This window comes from Leopardus geoffroyi, chromosome B4, assembly GCF_018350155.1.
Source record: "Leopardus geoffroyi isolate Oge1 chromosome B4, O.geoffroyi_Oge1_pat1.0, whole genome shotgun sequence".
Lineage (NCBI taxonomy): Eukaryota > Metazoa > Chordata > Mammalia > Carnivora > Felidae > Leopardus > Leopardus geoffroyi.
In genome coordinates this window covers 63,024,067-63,043,875 of record NC_059341.1, presented here as the reverse complement: position 1 = coordinate 63,043,875, position 19,809 = coordinate 63,024,067, and the positions used below count along the sequence as shown (strand labels likewise).

The following is a 19,809-nucleotide window of genomic DNA, read 5'->3' as shown; positions in this document are numbered from 1 at the left end:
GTGATTTGCCTTAATCAATATCTGTAAGCTTCACTTGTGTTTTGTTTCTAAATCAATGAGCTCCAAGTTGATGAAAACCTATTCTTCTAAAAATGTGACCTTGAAATTTCCTGCAGTCCCTTCTGCAGTGTCTTGCTATTAACTAACACATTTTATAGAAAGTGGAAGTTTGAAAAGGACAAGAAATATACATTTTCCTCTGTTATGTTTAAGAAGTATCAGATGCCTTATTTAAATTCAGTTATGGGATATTTCATTTTCGTGAACCACAGTGATAAATTGAGGTAAAGTCATTGCGTGTCACATAGTTGAAGTTATGAAGAATTTTTAAGAAGAACAAACTGCAATCATCATATTTTCTTCCATACAAGGGTCACATCTTTTGCCAGGCTTTCTTACTTGAAGTTCAAATGTAAAATGCTAGGAGATCTAAGAACGTAATTGAAAGATTGGAAGGTTTTCTCTTTGCTCCTTTGGGCAATTGATTTTAACATCAAAGAGAACAGCTGTTGGGCATAACTCAGGATTGCCTTCCCTCTCTGACTTTCAACATTTTTTCTTCATGTTTTGAATTCTTTAGTAATAAAAGAAGGCTTCAGAGGCACAAGCAAGGCACAGAGAAACTGGTAGAGAAAAATCCACCAGCTTAACATTCTTCAGTAGCAAATGAATTCATTTCTTGGTGGCACAACCTTACTTAATAACTTTTGAGCATTTCAGACTCCCAGAGTATATCAAAGCAGTGACCACAAACCTTGGTCACTCTGTAACACACTTGTGAAACCATCCCTTCACTTAACAGGTTACCTTCCAGTGTCACCTGGACACATGCATGGCCCATGCATACTATGGTCGTGGGCCAATCTATTGATAGAAAATGGTTTCCTACGCTGAGCTAAAGTCAGTCATCCTATAATTTGCTCCCTTTGAGCTCATTCTAACAGAGAGCTTGTTGCATATAGCTGAAGAACACAGCTATGTTATCACTTCTCTAATTATCACTTTCAAAGCTAACCTTGTTTCTTTCACCTTGTTTCTCTTTTACCCTGGTTTCGAAATTCTTTGCTTCTGGTCATGTTGCTTTGCATAGCCTCTGGACTGTCCATTTTCTCTATGACAGTATACTTCTCATATTGAACTGTAATTCAGCAAGGTCAGGGTGGAATAGAAATGCTTCCCTGGCTTGACATCCCTTGTGTCTAATAAATGATGCCCTAAAACGAATGATACTGGTTATCTGGCATCCACATGATGCTTTGGCTCACATGGGAGATACAGTCAACGGAAATTTCTTTTTCTTTTTTTTTTCTTTTTCCAATATAATTTATTGTCAAGTTGGCTAGCATACAGTGTATACAGTGTGCTCTTGGTTTCGGTGGTAAATTCCCATGATTCTTCACTTATATACAACACCCAGTGTTCATCCCAACAAGTGCCCTCCTCAATGCCCATCACCCATTTTCCCCTCTCTGCCGCTCCCTCCGTTTGTTCTCTGCATTTAAGAGTCTTTTATGGTTTGCCTCCCTCCCTCTCTGTAACTATTTTTCTCCCCTTCCTTTCCCTCATGGTCTTCTGTTAAGTTTCTCAAGTTCCACATATGAGTGAAAACATATGGTATCTTTCTTTCTCTGACTTATTTCACGTAGCATAATACTCTCCAGTTCCATCCACGTTGCTGCAAATGGCAAGATTTCATTCTTTTTCATTGCCAAGTAGTATTCCACTGTATACATAAACCACATCTTTATCCATTCATCAGTTGACGGACATTTAGGCTCTTTCCATAATTTGACTATTGTTGAAAGCGCTGCTATAAACATTGGGATACATGTGCCCCTATGCATCAGCACTCCTGTATCCTTTGGATAAATTCCTAGTAGTGCTATTGCTGTGTCGTAGGGTAGTTCTATTTTTAATTTTTTGAGGAACCTTCACACTGTTTTCCAGAGCAGCTGCACCAGTTTGCATTCCCACCAACAGTGCAGGAGGGTTCCCATTTCTCCCCATCCTCGCCAGCATCTGTAGTTTCCTGATTTGTTCATTTTAGCCACTCTGACAGGTGTGAGGTGGTATCTCAGTGTCGCTTTGATTTGTATTTCCCTGGTGATGAGTGATAGTCAACTGAAATTTCTAAACAATGTGAACACTTGTTAGTCCAGGTCTCACCCATTTTGCAGGAATGTTTTTACAGCCTGGATAAGAGGATTCATCTTTATCTGTATTTAATTTCAACTTCTTTATTATCAGCCTGGAAATTTCAGGTGTTCTAGGACTTTTTAGTCCTTTTTTCTGACATTCTTTGTATTAACTACCCTTTCCAGATATTTTACTTGGCGAATTAACTAAGAATAGTTTCTAGCTACTCATTTACGTATTTGGTTTTAAAAAATGCTGCAGAGATGAGTAGCAGGTTAGAAAGCCCTACATTGTGTTTGTAGGATCTTATCTCCACGTTGACCTCTATTTTACCCAAGACTCTTTAGGTACAGTTATTTAATTTTTGGTTAACTGATCAAATCATATTAGCATCTAGCTCACCTCATCTTATCTACTTGGATGTTGTGAGACACTGTGTCAGAAACCTGCTGAAACCCTTCCCCTGATTGAAGGTTGTGAGTCTATTAAAAAAAACAAAAACAAAAAAAACACAAGTGTCGTTTGCCTTGTTGCTCTTACTGTATGCATGCGGCTGTCTGTTGACACCTCTTCCCATCCTCACTGCTGGTAAAACTGATAATCCCTTCTGGGATTTATCTGAGACTAAGATTGTATTCCTTGCTCTGTTGGAACCTGAAGGCAACAAGTAATTCTGTTGGGGCACGGTAGAGAAATTGAGAAAGGGAAATTTGAAAAATGGGTTAATAAGTCGAAAAGATATTACATGCTGGAGCCTTTTAAGGCCCACAGTGGAGCCCAAATTTGACATTGATAGATAATAAGAAGCAAAGGCAAGTGTCTAAGCAAACGGTTATAAAACAGGGGAGGAAGAAAATATGTGGAAATATGTGGGCTATTGTGAGGAGGCTTTTAAATGCCATGCGGTGTGAGTAGTTGAGAGCCTCGTTTCTGGAACAAAGTGTGGGAATGGACAGACGTTATTGTGGAAAAAGAATCCCTTTGTGTTTAAGAACTGTTTGTAGGTGAAGGCTGAAAGGAAAAGAAAATAGAAAATTAAAAATTCCAGGGCAGAGCACCTTAAGGACTGAGAAGACACATGGTCACTGAACGCCATGGGGAAGACAAGGAGAAGGGAGAATTTAGGAAAGGAGGAAAAGAGGCCAGCTTCCACATTCCTTTTCTATTACACAAGTAATATGAAAATGTAAAATGAAAAGTGGGGAAAAGTCAGAGACAATAAAATATACCTTTCATTAATATAATATCTGGAAACAACAAATATTATTTTTTAATACCCTGCAAGTCTTGCAATATAAATATTTTGTGTCCATACATTCACAAGTAATTTGTATCCTATCCTTTTCACTTGCCATTAAATTATGCATATCATACATATTCATGGCCTTCATAAATACCATTTTTTTAACGTTTTTAAATTTTTTTAAGTTTATTTATTTATTTTGAGAGAGAGTGTGCTGGAGGGGCAGAGAGAGGTGGGGAGAGAGAATCTCAAGCAGGTTCTGTGCCATTAGTGCAGAGCCTGATGTGTGGCTTGAACCCATGAATGGTGAGATCATGACCTGAGCCGAAACCAAGAGTTGGACGCTTAAACTGAACGAACCACCCAGGAGCCCCCAGTGTATTTCAATATTAAGTTATCCTTCTCTAGGTGATCCCACCATTCTTCTGTTCTTTTATTTTAGTCTTTTTTTTTCCTTCATGCAAAGTTGGGAATAATTGTTTAGTAATAATGAAATAATCTTAGGGTAATTTGTAAGGGTGAAACACCTTGCAAATAGCAAGCTTTCAAGACACAGGAAAAATAAGATCACCAAAATCCCATAATGTATTTTAAATTTATAAAATAGTCTGCTGGACTCATCTGGTGATTGCAAGATAAAATAAATTTTATTCTGTTTTTAAAAAGAATGGTAAAGGGGGCACCTGGGTTGCTTAGTCAGTTAAGCATGCCACTCTTTTCTATTTATTTTTTTTTTTAATTTACATCCAAGGTAGCAGATAGTGCAACAGTGATTTCAGGAGTAGATTCCTTAATGCCCCTTGCCCATTTAACCATCCCCCCTCCCTCAACCCCTCCAGTAACCCTCTTGTTTGTTCTCCATATTTAAGAGGCTCTTATGTTTTGTCCCTCTCCCTTTTTTTATATTATTTTTGCTTCCCTTTCCCTTATGTTCATCTATTTTGTATCTTAAAGTCCTCATATGAGTGAAGTCATATGATATTCATCTTTCTCTAATTTCACTTAGCATAATACCCTATAGTTCCATCTACATAGTTGCAAAAGCAAGATTTCATTCTTTTTGATTGCCAAGTAATACTCCATTGTATATATATACCACATCTTCTTTATCCATTCATCCATCAATGGACATTTGGGCTCTTTCCATAATTTGGCTATTGTTGAGAGTGTTGCTATAAACATTCGGTTGCATGTGCCCCTTCAAAACAGCACACCTGTATCCCTTGGATAAATGCCTAGTAGTGCAATTGCTGGGTCATAGGGTAGTTCTATTTTTAATTTTTTGAGGAACCTCATACTGTTTTCCAGAGTGGCTCCACCAGTTTTCATTCCCACTAGCAGTGCAAAAGAGATCCTCTTTTTTCCACATCCTCACCAACATCTGTTGTTGCCTGAGTTGTTAATGTTAGCCATTCTGACAGGTGTAAGGTGGTATCTCATTGTTGATGAGTGATGTTGAGCATTTTTTCATGTGTCAGTTGGCCATCTGGATGTCTTCTTTGGAGAAGGGTCTATTCATGTCTTTTGCCCATTTCCTCACTGGATTATTTGTTTTTTGGGTGTTGAGTTTGGTAAGTTCTTTGTAGATTTTTGACACTAACCCTTTATCTGATATGTCGTTTGCAACTATCTTCTCCCATTCTGTTGGTTGCCGTTTAGTTTTGCTGATGGCTTCCTTCACTGTGCAGAAGCTTTTTATTTTGATGAGGTCCCAGTAGTTCATTTTTGCTTTTGTTTCCCTTGCCTCCGGAGATGTGTTGAGTAAGAAGTTGCTGTGGCCAAGGTCAAAGAGGTTTTTGCCTGCTATCTCCTCAAGGATTTTGATGGCTTCCTGTCTTACATTTAGGTCCATAAATACCATTTTAATGGCTACTTACTAGTTATCAAAATTATATATTCTAATTTACATAATAAATTAGCCCAACTTTTGTACACTTGGGTTCTGTGTATGTGTGTGGCAGTGTGCTTTTCCTTTCTTTTTTTTTTTTAATTGTTTTTAAGTTGATTTATTTATTTTGAGAGAAAGAGAGAGTGAAGAGGGGAGGGGCAGAGAGAGAGAGCAGGGGAGGGGCAATTGAGAGGGAGAGAGAGAATCCCAAGCAGTCTCTGTTCTGTCAGCACAGAGCCCAATGTGGAGCTTGAACCCATGAACTGTGAGATCATGATCTAGTGGAAATCAAGAGTCAGATGCTTAACTGACCAAGCCACCCAGGCACCCCAAACTTTTCCTTTCTTATGGCTTTTCCAAAACAATATTTTGAGTCATTTCTAATGATAGATTCCTAAAAGTGGAATTCTCACATCAAAGAGTATCAACATATTTCAGTGAGATACCTTACTACATTGTTCTTGAGATACATTACTAATTTGCTTTCTGAAAGAGTGATACCAGTATTCTCTCCTGCCTGCAGTATCCAGCCTTTAAGTGTTGAATGTTAGTGGAACATTTAAGTGGAAATAGCATGTGGGCAGATGGCAGTGAGAAAGATTAGGACTGGGAAGATGGACTTAGGACTTCAAATTAATGGAACCATATTATGAGTAGGTAATTTCTCTGAGGGGAAAATGAAGAATAGTGTGTGTGTGTTGGGGGTGGGGTGGATAACTTAAAGAATTTTTTAACCTGATTATTTTACAGAGAGAAATATGAAGTTCACAGAATTCAGTGCCTCTCAAGGTCGGACAAATAACTAGTGTCAGGACCAGGACTAAAGCCTGGTCTTTTGACTCATTGGCACTGCTCTTTCACTGTATGACACCGAGGTCCCATGATTGGACCATGGTAATGGGTAGGGTCAATGAGGTAGAGTGTGGAGGGAGTGGAAAGGAAAGAGAGAAGTGATAGAGGAAAGCCAGGAGGGTGAGTTGTCATAGATGTTAGATACATTAAAAAAAAAATCCAGAAAAAAAAAAAACCGATATGCCTGTTTGTCTACTGCAGCAAAGAAGTCAAGAAGACTGAGAACAGAAAATAAACTCTTAGATTCGAAGTCAAGGTGGTCTAGGGCTTACTGTTCTCTCCTGGTTCTCCATTAACACTCAGAGCTGGCTGTACTCCAGCTTCACAGATAGGATTGTAAACATTTATAAGCCCACCATCATTTTTAACCAGCCTACTCTTACAATAGATTATATAGCTTGCATTACCCTATCGGTAAAGGGAAAAAAAATTAACACTGCTTATGACCCTGACCTACTGTAAATTGTTGCTAGCCTCAGGTTTTATAACCTCTTGAAAAACTCAATTAATTAATTTCATAACACTTAAAATATTTTTCTTTTATGTATTTTGGGATATGACTTTACATGATATAGGAATGAAAAGAAATTGGAGCAATAAAATATAAGTTAGGAATATAGACCAAGAGTGAAAAGTCTCCTGCCATCCTTTGGGTAGATTAAGCCACATATATTGTGGCCAAATCAACTTGAACTAGACCCTACCTTAATAATTTATTGATTTAATTATTCAGCACAGGTACCACTAAGCATTAGGATTTTTTTTTTGTTAATGTTTATTTTTTTTTTGAGAGAGAGAGAGAGAGACAGAGCACAAGTAGGGGAGGGGCAGAGAGATCGGGAGACACAGAATCTGAAGCAGGCTCTGGGCTCTGAGCTATCAGCACAGAGCCAGACTTGGGGCTCGAATTCACGAACCGCTAGATCATGACCTGAGCCGAAGTTGAATGTTTAACTAACCAAGCCACTCAGGTGCCCCAGCATTAGGATTGTTGAGCTAATCAGGTGTGGGCCTTATCCTCATGGACTTAAGAGTATATTAGGAAGGCTATCCCTAAGCAAAGAATTACAGTCCCATATCCATATCCAATATCTAACACAATTACAACAAATGTGCAAAGAGAAAGTACCATTGAGAATATTCTAGGGACCTAACCTAATGTGGGAAGGAACATATGGAGAACAGGGGCAGTGGCCAAAAAGTGACATTTAATCTGATTCCTAAAGAACTTTTAGATATCAACAAGGTAAAAATGAATATGAAAAACTTTCTGGCTAGAGTAAATAGACCGTGTGACAGCTCTAGGGTGAAGAAAAGTGGTATCTCTTCTTTTAATAGAAAATTGTGTGCCTACAGAGAATAAGTACAAAATAGTGTGAGAAGAGTTTGCAGATGGAGGGAACTGCAATTCTCTGCAAATGTGGGCTCCCCCCACCCCTTTTTTTCCTGGTCTCCTGACAGTGTTTTACACCTGTGGTTGCTTACTCTTGTCGTACTTTTAGCTTGTATTTAACAATTCTTAGCATTTCTTCTTTAAAGTGATTACTTCTTGCATACTTAAATTGTTACAGAGTGGTGTTGATCACAGTCTGCTGGGTGATAAAAAAAAAATTCAAGATTAAGAAATACTGACATTTCCTTGGTGAGGAGAAATGCCAAGTTAATTTTCATTTTAGTTGGATGAGAAAGAGAATTAGACATCAAATATTGGCAGCTCGTTTCTCATGAATGTCCATGCTGATGACTGATGGGTGGAAGAACTGTTTTATAAAGAAAATAAAAGCAAAGGAGAGGGTGAGAAAGCAGGCAATCTCTGCTGTGTGTTTGGAGCTCCTATGTCTTGAAGAGTTTCTTAGAGACATGAGTTTAAACATCCATTGATCCTAAACTTACCAAGTTTGTCATAGTAAATAAAGGCATTGAACTAAAGGGGAAATAACCTTATGGCTCTGTGTGTTCATAAAAATACTTCCAGAAAACAATTCAGATGCATGACCATGATGTTAGGGCATTAGCACAACTTTCCATCTCCTCCCTGTAGGTCCTTCACCACTTTGGAATACCACATCTTACACCTTCCGCACAGGAAGTGCACGTTACAGGCCATTCATTAAGCCAGCTGTTCACAAAGTGTTGACTGGGGACACTTGAGGTCCAAGAAGGTCAATGCAGTTTTCATAATACTACTGACAAGTCATTTGCCTTTTTTACTCTCGTTCTTTTGTGAGTGTACAGTATTTTTTTAGAGGATACATGACATATTTATAATTATGGAAAGACTATTAAAATATTCTCCCATTTTCCAATTAAATATCTGTGTGAGACCAACGTTTCTTCCCATACTTCAACTAAAAACATAAAAATAGATTAGCACACACGCACACATGAAAAATAGATTAGCCCAAAAGTAGATATGGGAATCCAGCTGTCTTCTATTAAGCCAAACATTAAAGAGATTTGCAAAAACATGAAATAATGCCAGTATTTTTTTTTGCGGTGGAAAAATATTTTTTATTGTCATACAAATGTGTTATGTTTTAGTTTATTATATTTTAAATAAACTAGTAAATATTTTTAAAATTTCTCAGCTTTATGTCTGTTGTGGTAAATATTGACAGATGTAGCCCACATAAACAAAGCTCTTTGGGGGTCCTCAGTAATTTTTAGAGTATAAAAGTATCCACAAAACCAAGAAGTTTGAGGATTGCTGCATTAAGCCCATGTCCATTTGTCCTCCTGGCTGCTGCAACTTGAACTGTAAGAAGTTTTCCAAACATATCGGTTGACCCAAGAGAGTAAATTACAGTCAAGGTGCCTTTTCCAAAGATCTACTCTTCACTTTCCTTTCCTTGAGGTAAAAAGCGTGTTGTGTTGGGTAATTACAGAATGTAAGAAGTGGAGATGTTGACTATGTTTTATTTCTCCCCCAAGGCCCATTTTATTTCCAAAGTCCTGAAAATGCTTCAGCCTTGGAGAGGAGCCCATGCTTGCATGCTGCCCATTTTAACCATCACCCTCAAAGGTGATTTCATGCTGAGGCAGCGGTTCTTGGGGACTCTGGTGTAAAGCAGACAGTATTATTTGTCAGAGCCATTCTCTGGTCACAAGCATTTTTAATTAAAGTTGTCCTATAAATAGCTTATATTCATTTCCTCTGAATCTCACAAGTCAGTAGAGACTAGGAATGATTAGCTTAGGTCAGGACATCTAGCCAGATGAGGTAAATGAAAAGTGAGTGCTTGAAATAGAGCTTCAGGGATTCAGTACTACTACTTGTTAAGATAAATGCATTGCCCTTCCAGAGAAGGTGGAATTTATTTTAAATAAACACCTAGAAGGTATTTTTCTCCCGCGGTGGTGGTTCCCTTTTGTTTTTTAATAAGTGGAGTTAATCATTCCTTGAAATTTACAGTCAAGCGAAAGGAAAAGACAGATATTGAAGACATTATTCATAGACCCAGAGTCTTGAGATAGCCCTTGGGTTCCCGGAGGCACAGGGATGTGATCACTTGCCCTTGACACGCATGGTGTTTTAAGTCCCATTACTTCTTTGGACTTTGAAAATTGCATTTCTAGAGGAAACCCAGCTCAGAAACCCCCAAATAAGAGAAGTTTTAGATGAAAAAGGTGATCTCCCTGGCTGTTTCAGAGTAGCAAGAATGTGGGAAAAAGCAAAATTAAATCAGGTAAAGGAGTAATTGTACTTGAAAACTGTTGTTGAATGTTGTATTTGACTTCGGCAAGTTAGAACGTGAAGACATCAGTTGTATTCTTTTTAGGAAACACACCTTTCAGCTCTCCCACAGTTTAGTTATACAGTGATGGCTCTAAGATCTGAAGTAGCCAGGGATATTTTTCAAACACATTTTTATGTGATGCAGCTGCTGGAGTTAATGGTAACCAGCATTCTCGGGTATTTGGATCATGACAGGTGTAGAGAATCTATCTCATCTCAAGTCTGGATGTCATGTCACTTCTGGTTGCCCCGAGTACCTTGTGCTTTTCCTCCCCTGACTCTGTCACAGTACATTGGTCTTCCTCCTATCTGAATCCCACTCAACTGCCATGGCAGGATCGTCTGTCTTGTTCACTCTTCTATCTCCACTGTATGCTTGGCATGTGTGTGGTGCTCACAAAATATTTGTTGAGGGGATGGATATCCAAAAGTATAATTGTTTCTGTTGATGCCAGAGACACCATTATTTCCAGAAATACTGCTTTTGTTCAGGGTTCAACCATTCCCTGTGTGTCCACTGAAAACCTAAATTCTGTTCTCTGTCCCCGTGTAGCTATGAGATTTGGGGCAAGTCTCTTAACCACTTTGCAGCCAGATTTCTTCATTAATTAAAAATGGTGATGAGTTACTGTTTTTAATATTGTTTGCAGCTCTAATATTCTTTTATCTCCTCTGCTGACAATCTCACCCACTTTATTTTTTGAGGGGGGTGGAGGGGCTCAGGAGACGGGGAGAGAGAATCCCAAGAGGCTCAGTGCTCAGCACAGAGCCAACATAGGTCTCAGTCTTACTACTGCGAGATCATAACCTGACCCAAAATCAAGAGTCGGATGGTCAACTGACTGAGCCACCCAGGTGCCCCTCATCCATTGTATTTTTAATAATTGGGTGGGATTTTTTAAATTTTGATTTTACCATGACTATGTTAGTGTGCTTTAAAAGTACCATGTAATACACAAAATTTGTTGCTTTAACACAAAGTTAGCATTACAGTCAAACAGTCTCACTAGTTGAATGCTAACACAGGAAACTTGAGATTTTCAGGAGCTGATTACTCAGGTTTGGATTAGCCAGCATATTCTTTCTCTGGTTGCCTCCAGGATATTAGATGTTTATTGACCTCTGTTTCAGATGATTAAGAAAAGTTAAAAGGAAAACACCTAAGTTAATTATTTTTCATATTTGATAGGAAAGGAACTTGAAACTCTTGGCTAAAATGCCACTTGGACAGGGCCATGACACTTCATGTGGCCTCAGTGACAACTCTAACACACCTGAGCTCAAGAGCAGCTGTACTTAATCGTTTTAAAACACTGCTCTCATTGGGTTGTATTTGATAGTTCACTCATCTTTGAGCTCCTAAAACAGAGGATTTTGTTTTATTCATCTGCGTGTTTTTGGCATCTGTCTCCCAGTGATACACGTAGCAATGCCAGCACTAAGGAGTGGTAATGATAAGGATGTGACATGACATATCCTATTGTGACAAGGTGCTATGTGCTATGCATTGTTCTACATACTTAACATGTTTTAATCCATTTAATTGTCACAACAACCCTATGAGATGGGTACTACTGGTATCCCTATGTTACAACTGGGCACGTAGAGGGGAAGTAAGGTCACATAGAGAGTAAATGGTGGGTCTGGGATTCCAATCTGTTTAGTGAAACACTGGCAGCCTGATCCCTAATCATTATACCATGCTCTCTACAGCCATTGCGGTAAATATGTCTTGAATGAATGAATAAATGAATACGTTTGCAATAGTACTCTGTAGCTATTAACTTGATCGGAGGCTTAGATAATTTGTGTTCTGCCTGTGTCTAAAGACACACACGCACGCACACGCACACCCACACACAAATTTGTTGGTCCTTCAATGGATGCTATCTTCTCTTTTTTTTTTTTTAACTTTATTTATTTACTTTGAGAGAGACAGAGACAGTGTGAGCAGGGGAGGGGCAGAGAGAGATGGAGAGAAAGAGAATCCCAAGCAGGCTCTGTGCTAACGGTGCAGAGCCAGACGCAGGGCTTGAATTCACAAAACTGAGAGATCATGACCTGAGCCAGAACCAGGAGTCAGATGCTCAAACGACTGAGCCACCCAGGTGCCCCTGGATGATATCTTCATAAAATTTTTCTTCTCTTTAATAGATTGAAAGATGATTTGGGGCTTTTCATTCATCTTTATTTTTTTTTTAAGTCTGACAGTTTGTTGTTTGGCAATCAAAAATACATATGCTTTTTAAAAAAATGCATATACTTTTTAGCAACATAGATCTCAATTTTTGCTGGGCTGTGGATTTGTAATTCAAATAAGTGAAATTTGCCAAATCCAAACCACGTCTTGTTTCCTAAATGGTACTTAAATGTGTGGATTCAAAGAGATGGCCGTAGTCATTCCACAGAGGGTCAAATGTCTTTATCTTTCTGGGTCAAATCAAATTTAGGCTCCTTGGTTTATTGCTCAACACCCGGTGCATTTTTATTCACAAGCCAAAGGTGTCACATCTGAGGAAATTAGTGCTGTACATTCCCTTTTCATGTGTCTGGATGAATGCTTAGTAGGGGTAACTTGTGATAAAATTGTGGAAAACGTCCACTCTCAGAGCCTAGTAAAGGAACAGTTGCTATGTGCTTTATGCCGCATCATTTCCTTTTACCTGACCTTCCCAGCAGGACCAGGGAACCATGAAAGTGTTCACTTGTGAGTAATTGTTAGAACCTGGGTAGCTTTGATTCATGAAGTAGGTTTTACCTTCTGATATTGTAAAAGGAAGCGTGACGTGACAATCTCGGCTGGTGGTGAACAGTGTTCCTAAAAGCTAATTCAGAATTGTTAGTGTGCTAAAGTGAATCTTTGGAAGAAGACCAGGACAGTTAGCAAATGACCCATTGAAGATGCAATAGTTGAGCGGGGCCTTATCACAAGGATAGGAGTTGGAGGTATGCCTTCGAGAAGACCTGTATTCCCATTGGAGGGTGTGGCTCTGAGGTGGAACACACAGGTTGAATAAAGGAGGGAATGAACAGTTGGGTGGGCTATCCAAATATTTTGAGTAAACAAAGGTCAAGGCAAAGCCCTCTGTAACCTGCATCAGCCTCCCTCCCCTTTCCTCAAAAACCTCCGCCAATAAACCATACAGTGTCGGTAAAGGGAGTGCTTGATACGCAATGCAGCTGTAAGACAAACGTCGCAGGCGTCCCTGCTCCCAGTCACATTGTCACCTCTGAAGAAACTCCTGTATGGACCTAGCCCTCATTTTCAAACAGAGAGTTACTGGGGGTGGAGGGCATCCCATTCAAACAACCATTTGAGGCTTTTTCCAGTTGTAGGGCAAATCCTTTCAGATGTCCCTTATTAGTAAATGTAGGCTTGTTTGCCCTAAAGAAACTAAATATAAATATGAATTGCAGGAATTTGTGCCATTGCACTGACTTCAATTAAAAGTACACGGTGTTTGATCTCAGTGCCTATTGGCCTATTGCATACAAGATCCTCAGTAAATTAGTTTCTATCTTTTCCATTTATGTCATTCAGTTTATTGTTGTAGTTTTTATATTTCGGGGCTTTTTTTGGAGAAAGAGGGTGAGCGTGTGCACACGAGTGGGGCAGAGGGGCAGAGGGAGAGAGATAGAATCTTAAGCAGTCTCCAAGCCCAGCACAGCCCAGCACGGGGCTCCATCAATCTCACCACCCTGAGATCATGACCTGAGCCAAACACTTACCCAGCTGAGCCACCCAGGCACCCCTATTGTTGTTTGCTTTTAACTTTCTCATTTATTTTCCTTTGTTCTCTTTTAAAGGAGAGATTTAAGGAAGCTGAGGAAATATACCAGGCTGGAATAAGGAACTGTCCAGACAGCTCAGACTTACACAACAACTATGGGGTTTTCTTAGTTGATACCGGTGAGTAAAATTAAAGAGAACCTGTTCTGTTGAGATTAGATAATACTATCTATCAAGCAAAATGGCAACCACCCCAATAATGTCTCAGAAGTACCATTCACTTCTGGGCTTGGCAGGAAACTCACACTGTTGACAGTCACATTGTACTGTGGGGCTGTCATTTCTCCAAATCTTCAAGCTCAGCTCAGCAAAATCTGCCCAGTTCATACAGCTCTAAGGAAAACTCCCCAGGTGTCAGGAAGTAGCCTTGATGATTTAATGAGTAGCAGTCCTTTGAGTATCATTTATACAAGTTCATATACCTAAGATGATGAAACATTCCTCGGCAATGATGCAGAACTTGCCTCTGAATCTGGTTACGAGCAGATGGAAAATACTTTTCCACATCTGATAAAAAAGCCTCCAGAATTGTTCCATCATTCTTTACTTGATATACATTAGGGAAACCATATTATTGTAACTGATAAGAGTACTCTTACATGACAGATGCTATATAAAATATACTTACTCCCTCTTATTAAGGCAACACTTTACTGAGCAGGGATTCTGTTTCCTTTATGATTTGTGTCCTATATGCTGTTGGCATGCTATGAATACCTATAAAGAATCAAAAGATATTTGAATTTAATGCAAAAGCACCATTTTGTTCTCATTGAGTATTAGGCTATCTGCCTTGCGGTAAAATTCTACTTTAATTATTTTGTCAGTATGAATGCTCAAAAGGGTTTTTATTTTCTACTATATCTGAAACTTTTCTGTTTTATAGAATGTAAATTTATGTTCCCAAACTCCTGGGAAACGTCCCTTATTTTTGCATGTAAAATTGTTTTGTAGTGCCACCTGCTGGTTTGTTAGCAACACAGTAATACATTAAGTGTCATGAAGATCTAAAAACCCAAAGAGACCCCCTCCCTGTTGGTCTCGTCTTAGCCCTCTTCCTTCTACTTCAACAACAAATAATGCCACTCCCCTAGAAATCTCACTGTCCACCCTGTGTATCTTCTCATCACTCCCTTTGTATTCATGTGTTTTATACTAGTGAAATTCTCCCTATTACCAGTGACCTATGTATATATACATACATGGTATCTCGTTTAATGCCTAAGATGTCTGCAGGTAATGAACATTCCATTTTCAGCCACTTAGATAAGATTTCACTAGGAAGCTTCTTTGGGGACCTTATCAGAGGCTTGATTCTAGTTCTGATCTTCATCCTCAGTTGCCCTGGGATTTCTGTCAAGTCTCCTAAGTGCACTTTGCACTTTAGTGTTTATATCTTTAAAGTAATACTTTTGTTTATTTTATAGTAGCTCTTAAAGCCCAAGAGACAGCTAAATGGTATCTAAAGGCAGCTAACTAGTATCAAAAATACCTGTAAAGATCATTTAATTAAAATATTTTAAAATATGTAATGCATTGGATACACACAGGGTAGCATTATTATTATTATTATTATTATTATTATTAAAACCCCATTATATAAATCCCATTTAACAAGAATGTATCATTTTTAAAAAGATTTTCAAGATCTGGCTGATACATACTTCTTTAAAGCAGTGCCTCGATTACTATGTTGCAGTACAGTAATTGAGACCAACCCTTAGAAATTGTTTCAGGACAGTTTTGTTTCTATAATAGCCTATTCTGTTTTTTAGTATAATGAGAAGCAACAATATCTCGCATAAATAACAATCATTGATGATCTCAAAACATCATACTTGCAAGGGCAATGGCCAGAAAACACTTTGGCTAAAATGATACGTGTAATAAAAGAAATAGATTTTAGTTTTCATTGCTTTTTTACTATTAATTTCCTTGGAAGTGGGAATGAATAGTAAAATGGCCCAAAGTTACGCAGTGGCAAGGAGATGAAGTCAAAATACAAGCTAATTTACACACTGAATCATTGATGGTATGACTCAATAATACAAAGAAGAATGATCTACATCAGAAGAGAAATTGAAGAGCCTCGTGTGTTGTATAATTATTTCCAACTACCACTGATTACAGGCTCTCCGGAGAAGGCAGTGGCCCATTACCAGCAGGCCATCACACTCAGCCCAAGTCATCACGTAGCTATGGTGAATCTGGGGAGACTCTACAGGTCATTGGGCGAGAACAGTTTGGCCGAAGAATGGTATAAACGGTAAAATTCCTTTTCTTCACTTTGTAAGTTGCCCGAGGATGTCAGTAGTTGCCCTTCCAATTTTTACGTAATTGAAGCAGACATGCCTTTAGAATATTAACAGATTTTGCCAATTCAGGCAACACAGAGTCTCATCTCCAAAGAAAATAAAACCAATCCCTTAATGGTGTCCCAATGAATGGCTTTTCTGCCTGCTGGTTAGAACACGGTGCTAAACCAAGGTTGGAATGTAATTCCTGCTTTGGTCGGTCCATTGTTTTCTGAGGCTATGGACTGCAGCCCAAGCCATAAATAGCAGTTTCAAAAATGGATGTGGTGGAAAGACTGTGCATACATCAGAACAAGCCTATCACCATTAATGGAAACGATCCTTGGAGCTCAGTGTGCATATTGATAGGTCACTAGAGACATTCTTATAGTCAGAGGGCGGCGTCATGATCTTTTTAAAAACAGTCTTCTTGATTATAAAAACCAGAGACCAGGGGTGCCTGGGTAGCTCAGTCAGTTAAGCGTCTGACTTCGGCTCAGGTCATGATCTCACAGTCCGTGAGTTCGAGCCCCGCATTGGGCTCTGTGCTGACAGCCTGGAGCCTGTTTCAGATTCTGTGTCTCCCTCTCTCTGACTCTCCCCCGTTTGCTCTCTGTCTTTCTCTGTTTCAAAAATAAACAAACATTTTAAAATAAATAAATAAAATAAAATAAAATAAAAAAATAAAAACCAGAGACCATGTTGAAGCAGAGTCTCCAACTGTGGACTGTCATCCCTAAATCTGCGTTTTGAGCTTTCGAAAGGTACCTATTAGAAGTGCCACTTCATCTTTCTGAAAACTTAGCGCACTGCAGGTGTCCCGCAAAGCTGAGATATTATCACCTTTGGGAGCGCTGTATTATAACACTGGCCGATATGAGGAAGCTCTGCAGATCTACCGGGAAGCTGCGGCCCTCCAGCCTTCTCAAAGGGAGCTCCGCCTGGCCCTGGTAAGTAGATTGCTAAAGAAAATGAGGCAGGAACACACAGGGTGCAGTGCAGAGAGTTGGAGTCAGAAGCCTCAGAACTGCAACTAGGATGCTACAGTACATCCGTTTTCTGACTATCCATGTAACCAGTGTTAGAGCCATTCACCAAACACACAGACACTAAAAACTTTTTTAAGTTTTTGGTTCGAAATGATTTCAAACTTAAAAAATTTGCAAGAATAGTAAATAGCTCCCGTACACCCTTTCACCCAGCTCCATCAATTTTTAGCATTTTGATGAATTTGTTTATCAATGCCTTGTGTATATGCATCCATATATGTACCTATGTACATATTTAAGTATGTGTGCAAACGCATAGTATTTTTTTGTGAGCCACATGACAGTTATAGATCCCACACCCTTTATTTCTAAGTACTTCAGCAAATAGTTCCTAAGAACAAGGACATTCTCTAATACAACCACAGTATGATTATCAAGTTTAGGAAATTAGTATCAACAATATTTTTTAATTTCAATTTGGAAATTTGCATTTTTGTTACTCTTTTTTAGATTTGTAACAAATCAAACTCGTTATAAATGCAATGTCCTGTTGAAACCATAAGAAATCATTTCTTTTTTTAAAATATTTAGTCAACTTTTTTAAAAAGTCACAAGTCATTTCACTGATGTCTTTGGTGTCCCTGCTATTCACGTATCATGCATTATTCTCCTAAATAAATAAACAGAAATGAACAACAAAAAATTAGAACCTGTAAACTGTGGGAATTCAGCTCCCTCTGTGAATCTCAGATAGAAGCTGAACATTTTTTTTTCTGGAGTGTTTCTGACACGCCCCTATTCAGAGATGCTGTATTTGATGAAGTGATGACAAACTGGCTCTGAAGCCAAGGTCATGTGGTTTTGCAGGCTCAGGTTTTGGCCGTAATGGGTCAGACAAAAGAAGCTGAAAAGATGACCAACCACATCGTGTCAGAGGAGACTGGATGCCTCGAATGCTACCGCCTGTTGTCAGCAATCTATAGCAAGCAGGAGCACCACGACAAGGTAGAGGGACACGGGAGTCGTTTGGATCCACAGGTGGAAGATGGTGTGCACCTGACTGACTCTCCAGTCTGCACGTTTACAAGGCAGAGCAATCTTGACTATCATCCGTTGGCATGGCCTATCTTATGGATGTTTTTTGCAGATATCCCCTTAACTGCTAATATGTCCCCTTGAAATATTTTCTTGACTAATCTTTTGTCTAAAGATTTTATGTGAGGGGCACCTGGATGGCTCAGTCAGTTAAGTATGCAACACTCGATTTCAGCTCAGGTCATGAGCTTCAGTTTGTTAGATTGAGCTCTGCTGACATCTCAGAGCCTGCTTAGGATTCTCCCTCCCCCTGTCTCCCTCTGCCTCTCTCTCTCTCTCTCTCTCTCTCTCTCTCCATCCCCCCCAAAATAAATAAATAAATATTTAAAAAATAAATAAAGATTTTATGTGCTATTATCTCAGTTTGTTTTCACCTAACTCTATAAATACTAACTTTATATGCTCTGTCATTTGTATGCTTTATCATTTTCCATGTTCCTTCAAGTATATTTTTGTAGAGTCCTTGTAACACCCTTATATAGGTCAGTGACCCTGTGTTGCAACTGTTATTGTTTATCTCCATTTTAAAAGTAACATAGCCAGTAAACTTATGAACTGACTCAACAAGATATTTATTGAATGCCTGCTATATGCCAGACACTGTGGCAGGTACCAGGAATAAAGCGGTATAATAAAAACAAACAAACAAAAATCACTTTTGTCCTCATGGAGTTTATAGTAGAAGAGGAAACTAAGATTAAAAAAGCAATCGCAAAACAGATATAAAATTATAGCTGTGCTCAGTGATGTCATGAAGAGTGACATGGTTCTCACAGGCATATAATCAGGGACCTGAGTGATCTGGGAGGTTAGGTTCCCTGCAGAGTGATATGAAGGTGAATGCTGAATGATAAGTAGGAGTTATTAGACAAAGGAGGGCAATTAAAAGCATTTTAGGCAGGATAAAGTATGTGCAAAGGCCCTGTGGCAGCAGCAAGTAGCAAGCCTGAGGGATGGGCATGAAGGGAGCAGGGCACTGTGTAAGATAATGGCTGTAGAGGTTGCTGGGGACAACACCCCACAGCGTGCGGGACCAGGGCAAGGCTTTTGTTTCATATCTTGGGAGAAGCTTTGGGGTTTTTTTGTTTGTTTTTGTTTGTTTTTTGTTTTTGAGAGAGGGGGTGGGGAGTGAGCAAGGGGCAGAGAGAGACAGAATCTCAGGAGGGGCAGAGAGAGAAAAAGAGAAGAAGGGCTCGTGTTTACCTGAAGTGGAGCTCAAGCTCACTTGAAGCAGGGCTCAAGCTCACCAATGTGGGGCTCAAACTCACGAACTGTGAGATCATGTCCTGAGCCAAAGTCAGACGCTTAACAACTGAGCCACCCAGGCACCCCAAGCTTTTGGGATTTTATGGAGAAAAGCAGCATGGTGAGGTTTGTGTGTTGAAGGGATCCCTGGCTGCAGGGGATGGGGCAGTGGGTGCTGGGGGGGGGGGGGGGGAGGGGGCCACAGTTGGCACCAAGGACCTAAGAGGAGGCCATGATTGGAGGGGTCCAGATGGACACAGGCAGGGCAAAACAAATGACACCAGATCTTGGTTCCTTTCAGCTTTATCACATGATCTTCCTATGGAATGGTCAAGGACATTTCATTGTCACTAATATAAATGGAAAGCCTGGAGTATAGGGAGATTATCTTGTCAGGGCCACATTGTTTCTCAGTGAGAACAACAGAGAGAATGAAGAATGTGTTTTGATTGTCATTTACCACACCAGCTAATACATAAGGACAAAAAGTATACATTTTATCATTTAAGTTAGTTTTTCTTCATCTAATCTACTTATTCTG

General features: G+C 39.3%; 1 protein-coding gene across 4 annotated transcripts in view; it reads left to right on the top strand.

Moving 5' to 3' along the window:
* Window positions 1-19,809, top strand: part of TMTC1 (transmembrane O-mannosyltransferase targeting cadherins 1) — a 285,364-nt gene that overhangs the window by 251,567 nt on the left and 13,988 nt on the right. For all 4 annotated transcript variants that reach the window (XM_045462494.1, XM_045462496.1, XM_045462493.1 and 1 more), the window contains 4 exons: window positions 13,663-13,765; window positions 15,776-15,911; window positions 16,745-16,889; window positions 17,796-17,933. In XM_045462494.1, the coding sequence (XP_045318450.1) occupies window positions 13,663-13,765; window positions 15,776-15,911; window positions 16,745-16,889; window positions 17,796-17,933 (522 nt within the window). The remainder of the gene's footprint in view (window positions 1-13,662; window positions 13,766-15,775; window positions 15,912-16,744; window positions 16,890-17,795; window positions 17,934-19,809) is intronic.